General features: G+C 44.3%; 3 protein-coding genes across 3 annotated transcripts; 2 read left to right on the top strand and 1 right to left on the bottom strand.

Moving 5' to 3' along the window:
• The first annotated feature begins 2,078 nt into the window (after positions 1-2,078).
• LOC105556369 lies at positions 2,079-3,884 on the top strand. The gene is made up of 3 exons (XM_012003457.1): positions 2,079-2,475; positions 3,005-3,043; positions 3,157-3,884. The coding sequence occupies exons 1-3, from the start codon at positions 2,235-2,237 to the stop codon at positions 3,882-3,884; spliced, it is 1,008 nt and encodes a 335-aa protein (XP_011858847.1). The 5' UTR covers positions 2,079-2,234.
• Positions 3,885-5,113: 1,229 nt separating this feature from the next.
• On the top strand, positions 5,114-5,461 carry LOC105556368. The gene has a single exon (XM_012003456.1). It carries the CDS (start codon positions 5,114-5,116, stop codon positions 5,459-5,461), a length of 348 nt encoding a protein of 115 aa, XP_011858846.1.
• Positions 5,462-6,954: 1,493 nt separating this feature from the next.
• Positions 6,955-8,809, bottom strand: LOC105556367. The gene is made up of 3 exons (XM_012003455.1): positions 8,338-8,809; positions 7,753-8,169; positions 6,955-7,643 (listed from the first exon to the last, which is right to left on the bottom strand). The coding sequence occupies exons 1-3, from the start codon at positions 8,807-8,809 to the stop codon at positions 6,955-6,957; spliced, it is 1,578 nt and encodes a 525-aa protein (XP_011858845.1).
• Positions 8,810-9,441: the final 632 nt, after the last annotated feature.

The raw sequence follows: 9,441 nt of genomic DNA, 5'->3' as shown, positions 1-9,441 counted from the left end.
ATAAATTTACATTCGGGACCGTGTAATACGTTTCAAAGTCTGTCAGACCGAGTTCGTAATCACCATCGTTCAAATCAACAGCTGGAAAGTAGCTTACCGAGAGGATGCTACTCTTGCCGGTGAGTGTAAACGTTAGCGACATGTTTGAGACTGAGTTTAAATGTGCAACGCTAGCATTTAAATTGATCATCGACTTTTTGTAGAAACTGCAGACAAAGTTGTCCACAATTGCTCTGATCGTAACGCTGGTAAGGCGTGCGATTGTACTCGATTCGTGTTACATCGTTTATTAGATATCGCACCAATTCTCTCGGCGGTCGAAGATTACCAAAACTGTCGAAATATATAACGCGATCTCCTCTCTTCGCATACGCCACCCAGTGAGTACCCGGTCCCTCGACATCGTCCAAATTTACGATTCCACTCTCGTTTCGATGCACTCCTCCCGTTGGTAGGCTAGTACGCATAAAAATACCTCTAAAATATGGAATGTGCATAAGTTTTGCGAGTTGTTGTAATTGTACGTTGGTAGTTGCACCTTTTGGGATTTTTAACGTCTTTTTGACGTTTTTTTTCTCTTCGAAACTCCTCGACCACGTTTGTACGGAGCGAGATAAATTCCATGACCTGCCATGGCATGATTATGACGCTGCAGTTCTTCCAGCTGACGCTGCGCAGCCTTGTTATCATTCACAGCCTTTGCGACTCCCGCCGCTCCACCGACCAATGAACCGATAACTCCTAGTAACGGCAGGATCGGTAGGATACCGCCACGTTTCGCAACCGGAAGTATTCGTTTCTTCGCGGTTTTCTGTTTCTTCGTTGAATTCTTTTTCTTCGTTTTTAGACCCATACCGAGTTTTGTTTCGGCCTTCATAGCCGCCCAAACGGCTGTAGCAGCAGCTCTTTCCCCGAGAGCCGAATCCCTCGCAGTAATACGTTTTCGCGGCGAGTATATTGTCGGCAGCGTGTCGTTCTGCGATATCGTTGCTATGCGAATAGGCTATATCGTGTTCGCGACACGCTGCATCCAGCGAGTTAATACCTCGATCACCTCTTGCCAAAGGTTTTTCCAAATGAGTTCCTGGACCGCAAAACTGATAACCAGGGATATGTAATTCGATCGGAAGTGCGTTTATCACACGATTTAACAAGCCTCTTCCAATCTTCGCCGGCATTCGCTGCAATTTTTTATCAACGGCGGTGGGCCGTCGATGTGCGTCTGCTGAGACGATAGATTGTAATGCTCCAGGCAACGACGATACTGCACAACTTCCGAATCTGTCTTGATATGGTCGGGAAGTCTATCCCACACATAATCTATGCAATTATAAAATTTTTGCAATAGAATGATCTTTGGTACATACTTCAACTGTTCTGCTGTTAAATCGTATATGTCACTGTTATCCGACAAAAGCAGAAACATATCTGAGCGTCTCGGTGCAATGTCCAGCTATAAATAGGCTGGCTCTCTCGAAATCGTATTCATTTTTTTCGGAGATAACATGCGGTTCGTGCGACAATCGCCGCCAATCACGGTGACTAATTTCGACGAAAGGTTAATATCTGAAAAAGAGGTACGGCGACATGGAAACATGTTACCGGTTTCTAAACGCGGTATTATTTGTGGTCCGTCAAATTGCGGCAAGACAAACGTGTTGATTAGCCTGCTGGAAAGTCCGCACGGTGTACGCTTCGAGAACGTGTACGTGTACTCGAAATCGTTGCAACAACCGAAATATCGATACCTGGAGAATGTATTTACATCGATAGAAGAAATTGGTTATTTTACATTTTCGAATAACAGCAACGTCCTTTCGCCGAGCGAAGCGCTTCCAAATTCCATTTTTATCTTTGATGACGTGGCGTGTGACAAGCAGGATACGATAAGAGAATACTTTGCGATGGGTAGACACGCAGGTGTCGATTGCTTCTATCTTTGTCAGACGTATGCAAAGAAGCATCTTATACGCGACAACGCGAATCTACTCATCCTGTTCAAACAGGATGGTACCAATCTAAAACACATATAAACCCATCATGTAAACAGCGTGTCTTACGAAGATTTTTGTAAAGTGTGTCATATCTGTTGGCAGCAAAAATATGGATTTGTAGTGATAGATAAGGATAGCGCGATTTCAAATGGTCGTTATAGAAAAGGATTTAACGACTTTGCGACATCATAACGCGATTAGTTGTTGTCGATACGTTAAGCAGACAATATTGATAGCAGCATGGAGATTAGAGATCGTGAGAAATTAGTAAAACAGATTGAGAAAACGTGTGATTCGATTCGCAAAAAGTATCGAGCTTTGAAAACTGGTAAGATGGAGGAAGATATGGCGTTGGAGAGGCATTTTAAGCCCATTGTCGAACCTCTAAAGAAAATTGTTGAAAACACCGTTGGCGAAGAATCTAATTTCATCAAGACTGAAACAGCAGAGAAGGAGTATGCAAAACCTAAACGAAAACAATCTGTTCGAGTGCGTGAGAGCTGGTTCAGTGGTGAGGATAGGAAGAGTATTCGTGTCGGAAGAGAAATAATAGAGGTGTTATGAAGAATGCAGCAACCGGTTTAATTTCACCTGAGATTGTACAAGACAGCGGATCGTGCGGGTGAGCGATTGTCGCGAGAGTCTCGGAGCAACGAGTGCGCGGTATTACTCTCGAGAGCGTTCTCACAAGGACTGGAGTCGAGCTCGGGCGCGCTCCTTTTGTTGGCCCGTCCTTTCGCGAATGTTCCAGCCGATGACCCGTTGAATTTGACTTTGAGACGAAAGATAAAAATAAACAGTCTTCAATTTCAACGGACATCGCCGGGTTGGCCGCGAAGGACGGGACCACCGCGATTCGCGCAGCGAGCGCCGTTGGTTGGCGCACGCGCGGTTCGGCGCGAGCCCTCGGGGTGACGCGCCAACTCTCGAAACGAGGCGAGAGGAACTTCGGCGCTTTGGGGCCGCATGCCCACGCTAGCGCTGTCGCATCCTCTGTTTTCAAACACAATCAAACGTTTCGTTTGAACATTATCCTCGGGAGAGGAAGAGTACGTGGAACCAAATGTTAAACGAAAACGATCAAACGCTTCGTTTGACAATTCCCCCATCTTGGTTTCAACACCGATTAAATCAACTTTGAGACGATCGATCACCGTTCCAGCTACTTTGAATGAAACAGCCAAAAATTTACAACCGCGCGAATTATCGTACGAACATCCGCACACACTCTCCGTCGAAGAAATTTTCGAAAACCCTAACGAACCTCTTGTAACGTCCGTTCGACACAAGTTACAAACGGTCGAGGGGCAAAAAATTTTAAAAACGCACTACGGTACGTTGGGACAAAAGTATTTAGGAGCTGTCTTAAGCGGTAAAAAATCCGTCAATATAGATAGTGTTTACGGTGTTTATTTCAGCAACAATGGAACGATGATTGGTAACAAACGTATCGATTTGGATAAGAACGATGATATAATCGTAGATGGAAAAAAGTATACTGGGACACAAGGCCTTTACGAACTGATTTTCAAAAAATTTCCTGAAGAAGATAGTTATACAAAATCTGATAAACGCAACTACAAAAGTATACTTTTGGCAACAAATGCACATAGACGTGATCACAACATGCATAATCCTGTAAATAGTAACAAGGGACATAAGTATAGAAATATAATTGCACCCTTGCTAAAAGGTGTTAGAGAAGGTATGCCGTGTACCGTGACGCTAAACAACAACAAGATCGATTATGTTCATTGGGACGATCCCAACGAGCTTGTAGATCGTTTTCGATTGCTTGAGGCCTCTCGCCAAGCGGGTCACAATGATCACGATAACGAAATCATGTCGATCATCGAAGAACTCCGCGAGGCTGGACTTATTATAAATTAAACTGTATGGGAGTGATTCAACCAATTGACAACGAAATGCCGATCAACAAGTTTGGAATATCGCTCGGAAGAAGTGGAACGGATCCGTACTATCAATATAGCGGATTAATTAGAAACTACGTCCGCGATAACGCTCTTTGTGTGGTCGCGACAGATTTTGATGCAAAGTCACGCAAGATTCGACGCGTAGCGCTGCCTGTAGATGATGACGATGCTGTCAACAAACGGTACGTTCAACAGAACATGCAAATTTTGAAAGATCAACAGGATGAAATGGAGAGGAAGATAGTAACGTACCAAAATAGCATGCAGAATATGATAAACGAACTTCACGAAATGATTCAGCGTATGACTCATCGCCAATAAGTTAAATCTCTCTCCGTTACGCGAACGTGTGTTCCCGATCGATCCCCGTTCCGTTCCCGTTCAACGTACGTTACGCGAACGTGTATTCCCGATCGACATACGATCGATCCCCGTTCTGTTCCCGTTCAACGTGTGTTACGCGAACGTGCGTTCCCGATCGACATACGATCGATCCCCGTTCCGTTCCCGTTCAACGTACGTTACGCGAACGTATGTTCCCGATCGACGTACGGTCGATCCTCGTTCCATTCGATATACGTTCGGTCCCTGTTCCGTTTGATATACGATCGGTCCCTGTTCCGTTCCCCGTTTAAAATCATTTGCTCATGGCTGAAAGGACAACATCTGAGAAGCGGCAATTAGTGAAGGAACTGCACGCTCCAGCGAGAAAAAATTTTCCGCGAAGACGTGTCATAGTGCGCGGGTACGACGATCTGTGGCAAGCTGATGTAGTTGAGATGCGTCCTTACACGCGATTCAACAGACGCTACCACTACATACTTACTGTTATCGATGTGCTGAGCAAGCATGCATGGGCCGTACCGCTCAAGGTCAAGAGCGGATGCGAAGTTACTGTGGCAATCGCAAAGATAATTCGGGTCGATTGAAGATGTCCGAAAAATTTACAAACTGACAATGGAAAGGAATTTTACATGCGAACGTGCAGAAACTCTTGAAGAAACATAACATTAACCATTATTCTACCTATTCCGTGATGAAGGCATCGGTTGTCAAACGATTCAATCGCACGCTAAAGAACGATATGTGGAAGATGTTTACATTAAATGGAAACTATAGATGGATCGACGCGCTGTCACGTCTCGTATCAGATTACAACGCGCGAAAGCATCGGACTATAGAGGTATGCGGCCCATCGACGTCACGCCCACGATCGCCGACAAACTGCTGACGACGGTGTACAGCCGCGTAAAGATTGCTGCACCCTCGCGATTCAGATTGGGTGACCCTGTACGCGTGAGTAAATGTAAGACCGTCTTTGAAAAAGGTTACACACCAAATTGGTCGACGGAGGTGTTTAAAATCGGCAAAGTGCAGAAAACTAATCCCGTGACGTATATACTGGAGGATTCCTGTGGAAAACCCATCACTGTAGGATTCTATGAACACGAGTTGCAGCGTGTAGCTAATCCCGATGTGTACCTCGTTGAGAAAGTGTTACGGAAAAGAGGAAATGAGGTTTACGTGAAATAGTTGGGACTCAATAAATCACATAATTCGTGGATATGCACGGATAATGTTTTGTAAACATACATTTATTGTAATATCTATGCTGATTACAAATTTATTTTAATCTATGTTGATAAAATATATCTATGCTGATTACAAATAAAATGAATTTATAAAAATGAATTTATAAAATATTTACAACGGTATTTTATAATGTCCCCATGACAACGTTTCTGTAGAATCAGGCACAACGTATCGCTTGTCATCGTACGGACTCAGAGCGATTTTCGTTTCGGCTACAGTGTACACCTCATGCAGCTTCGATCTTATACAAGTCTATTGGCGGGTCATTTCTATCTCATCGTTGAGACACCGCGTGTAATCGTCGAACGTTATCGTTCGCGCTACCACGTTACTCTTTACGCCTTTAGCCTTTTTTGTATCTTTCTTACCGTCTACCTTCAACGCGTACATCTTCGCTCTGAGTCCTACGAATTCTGTCATTATCGCACCATTATTCTCATCTTTCATTAAACCTGGCACTTTTTTATTAACAAGTGGAATATCGTACGCGTTATCTGCCGGATAATCGCTCGTGTCAAATCTATGAATATCACGTTTCATCGTCTCGTACACGTCCTCGCACTGGATGTGGTATATAAGGCTATCCGTGTCGGTGTACATAATTTTACATCTGTTGCTATATAAAGGTAACATGTACTCGTGATGAAATTCATACAAACAGATTTTAGATATGTCGAGAATGCACATACCTACGTAGATCGGCTTGTTGAATTTCACCTCGAGTTTGCGCAATTCAACGGCTATCAGATTTTCCGAAAAGATGCTTCGGCTATGGAAATTTGGTTTTGCGATCATTGCCTCCGCGCCGCGTCGTCCTTCCCATTTAGTTATTAATTTTACATCGACGCGATTTCGTACATTTTCCATAGTATTTGGGAAATTTCCTCCCTTTCGAATCTCGTCATGAGATCGAAAGATCGCGAAATCTCCGTGAGCGCTGCGAGTGGATCGGGGGGTGAGAAAGGACGTGCAACGTGGCGAGAATGACTACGATTCGGTTGTTAAAATGAGTCGAACGTTTAATCGTATTTACACTATGTACAATTGAGAGTTACTGAGGCGTATAATTGAGGTGAGCGAGTCCGTCAAGCTCTTTTGTTCGCACAAGACCGTTGGGGATGTGCCGCCCGTTGAGCCGGTGGCCGGCTACAAGCGAGCGTGCACGTACAAAATGAGAGGCCTTTGCGCAGAACACCGATGCACTCGACTTGAGCACTTTACTAATGAGTCTGTCCAGGGGTGAGCACTAATTGTCAATGTGAGCGAACAAGCACTGAAGTCGTACTTATTCCCGTGAGCGCGAGCGCGATACTTTTCGTATATCGATGCGAACTTTTACCACAGCTTACAACGGCTGCTTTCACACGACTCCTGAGCTCTGTGAGCTCGCGCGCAAGCCCTCGAGCCATGTTCACGGGCCCGACACGTGCTCGTTACCCGGTCGCGCGGTCGCGCGCGCGGTACCACTGGGCCTCGTGAATAACCGTGAGATGGCGAGGGCAGTACAATTGAGATAACTGGAGGAATCTCAAACACATAGTTTTACCGAATACTGCGTTGTTCATCAATTTATACAAATTTTTCTCAAAATCGTTCTTGGCGAGTGTTCTAAATTGCGTATTTAGTTCAATATAATCGCGGAGCCACGCGGATTGTGCGAATTGTAGTACGCGATGTATATTTGTGACGCGAAGACCCTGACGCGTGCATTGCTGTAGGTTTCGATAGTGAATGACGTAACGCTTCTTGCAATATAGAGTCGCCAGAAGTTTTGCCTGCCACATGCCGGGCGGCTTATCACGCGTCGGACAGAACGGTAGGTCAGTGTGCTCGTCGTGTATACTTTGCGGGTACTCGAGATCGACCTCGAGAATGTAACCCGTGGGCGAGTCCGAGGCGATCGCGCTAAAGTCAAAATCTGCAACATCGTCAACCCAGCGAAATTCAGCGTATGGCAGTAGTTGACACATTGCCCATCCGTATAGATTATTTACATCGAAGTACATCAAGTATGAGGAAGCTTTCGACGGATCATGCGAGTGCATATACTTGTTGTTAGCCTGTGCATATTTACCGGAGCATTGGCTCAGGCCGCCGCGTATACTACGCTCGATAAACATGACTATCGATGTCCGTGAGGAAATTTATACGCGTATGTTTAAGCATGGCGTCCCACGTGAATCCTGGTAATGTGTAATAATGCGCGGGATCGAGACCATAACTCTCGATACATTTGTCTCGGAAATTTTCAAAAATGTCCGCCAACAACATGACATCCGTTTTCAAATACAGGTCGCTGTACTTGCCCAAGGATTGAATGGCAAACCGCCGCCAGACGTTCGCAGCGTGCGCGTAATCGTTCTCGGATACTGTGTCACCGGTCAAGGAACTGTAAAATGATTCGCGCGGTGGTAAACACGCGTCCTCCAACTTTTCGACGAAATCAACGTACTCATACGGAAAGACACCCTTTCGCGTCAATAGATTGAAATCTTCCATCGATAACTTTGAAAAATTTGAACGTGTAATTTTCAAATTATCCATGCTGAGAAGAGACGCTAGTTTGTCGAGACTGGCAGTTAAAAATTTGTATGAATCGATGAATCGCAATTTCATACGATTTCGCCAATCTGATTTTTCAGCGATGCCTGTGACATGTTTGGTGAAGGAAATGTATTTTTCCTTCGTAATTGGAAGCAATTCTACATGTCCTTCGTACGCCGTAGCTATTTCTTTGATAATGAAATGCGAATCGTAACCGGATTAATTGTGGAAGACCACAGGAATACAATATAAATTTTTATAATTTAAATTACAGTTCGAATGCGCGGGACCTCTATATCTTCCGGTCAAATGGCAGTGATCGCGTACTCTATCGTCACCCAGTGCGAACGGTTTTTGACATATGTGGCAATGCGTCGCGCTACGGTATGCCCTCCACTGTTCCTTCGACAAATTTTCCATTGGGACATTATTGGACAACTTTTCTTTTACATGTTGTGATAACACTTTGAGTTGCTCGACGAACCACGTGATGCAATCTTTATCGCGACGAGATTGGTATGTGGACAATGAATCGTCGTACGAGCAACGCACGTAATATCCAACGCTAAATACTTCATGATGTTGATACGCATATCTAGACGTTATCGAATCCTTGTCCATCTTCTCCAGAGTGCACTCCAAGTCGGCGTATACGACAAACGGTACACGTTCCTTACAGTTGTAATTGTTGAAGGTCAGCCACTTGTCGTCCTCACTCGGTAATCTGATCGCGCAGTCGTTCATCTCTCCACAGTCCACAATGTGAGCTTCCAACCTTTGACTCGAACTGAAGTAATGCAAGCATCCGGAAAAATATTTTTTATAGTATTCATAACTTATTATGTATTTTAAAAATTATTATGTAAAAATTATACATACCGATCACAGAAATATTTTTTTCCATTGTGCTTAGTCAACTGCGTACTTATGAGGCGGGACATATTTTTTATCCACGCAAAATGGCCCACGTCGTCGTCTCCCTGAACGTATAGCAAGTTGACGTGCTTTTCCTTGTGTTGTGAGTACTGAAAAAAACCCGGACATTTTCGGAAAAAAACCGGGTTTTTTACCGTTTTTTTCCCAAGGCTGGGAAAAATAGGAAAAATATGGAAATTTTGAATTTTTACACTAATAATCTTGACAGGTTGGCCAACGCTTGTATGTAATCCGTTGACAAGAATTAGGGTCGTCACATTCACTCACGACACGGCGGGTGTGTTCCGAAAACTGCCACTGTTGAAAACCTATAATATACGTCACGTAAACTATAGATTTCCAGTACTGGCAGTAAATTTCGGAACGCAGCAATAGCTACCGGCATAGTACAAGACCGTCTCGACCAATGATCATCAACCATAAAAAACTTTACATAAAGA

The sequence above is a fragment of the Vollenhovia emeryi genome, unplaced genomic scaffold (assembly GCF_000949405.1).
Source record: "Vollenhovia emeryi isolate VEMERY1.0 unplaced genomic scaffold, V.emery_V1.0 DF940074.1, whole genome shotgun sequence".
In the NCBI taxonomy this organism is placed as follows: domain Eukaryota; kingdom Metazoa; phylum Arthropoda; class Insecta; order Hymenoptera; family Formicidae; genus Vollenhovia; species Vollenhovia emeryi.
This window is presented reverse-complemented; position numbering and strand designations above follow the sequence as displayed.

Bases quoted from the DNA above. Each gene is read 5' to 3' on its own strand.
- LOC105556369 (XM_012003457.1), top strand. From the start codon at position 2,235: ATGGAGATTAGAGATCGTGAGAAATTAGTAAAACAGATTGAGAAAACG. The intron at 2,476-3,004 runs CTGTTCGAGTGC...TTCAAACACAAT, and splicing joins AAAACCTAAACGAAAACAAT to CAAACGTTTCGTTTGAACAT. The intron at 3,044-3,156 runs GTACGTGGAACC...TCACCGTTCCAG, and splicing joins TTATCCTCGGGAGAGGAAGA to CTACTTTGAATGAAACAGCC.
- LOC105556368 (XM_012003456.1), top strand. From the start codon at position 5,114: ATGCGGCCCATCGACGTCACGCCCACGATCGCCGACAAACTGCTGACG.
- LOC105556367 (XM_012003455.1), bottom strand. From the start codon at position 8,809: ATGAACGACTGCGCGATCAGATTACCGAGTGAGGACGACAAGTGGCTG. The intron at 8,170-8,337 runs GTAATTTAAATT...AACATGTCACAG, and splicing joins AGGTCCCGCGCATTCGAACT to GCATCGCTGAAAAATCAGAT. The intron at 7,644-7,752 runs GTATCGAGAGTT...GGACATCGATAG, and splicing joins TGAAAATTTCCGAGACAAAT to TCATGTTTATCGAGCGTAGT.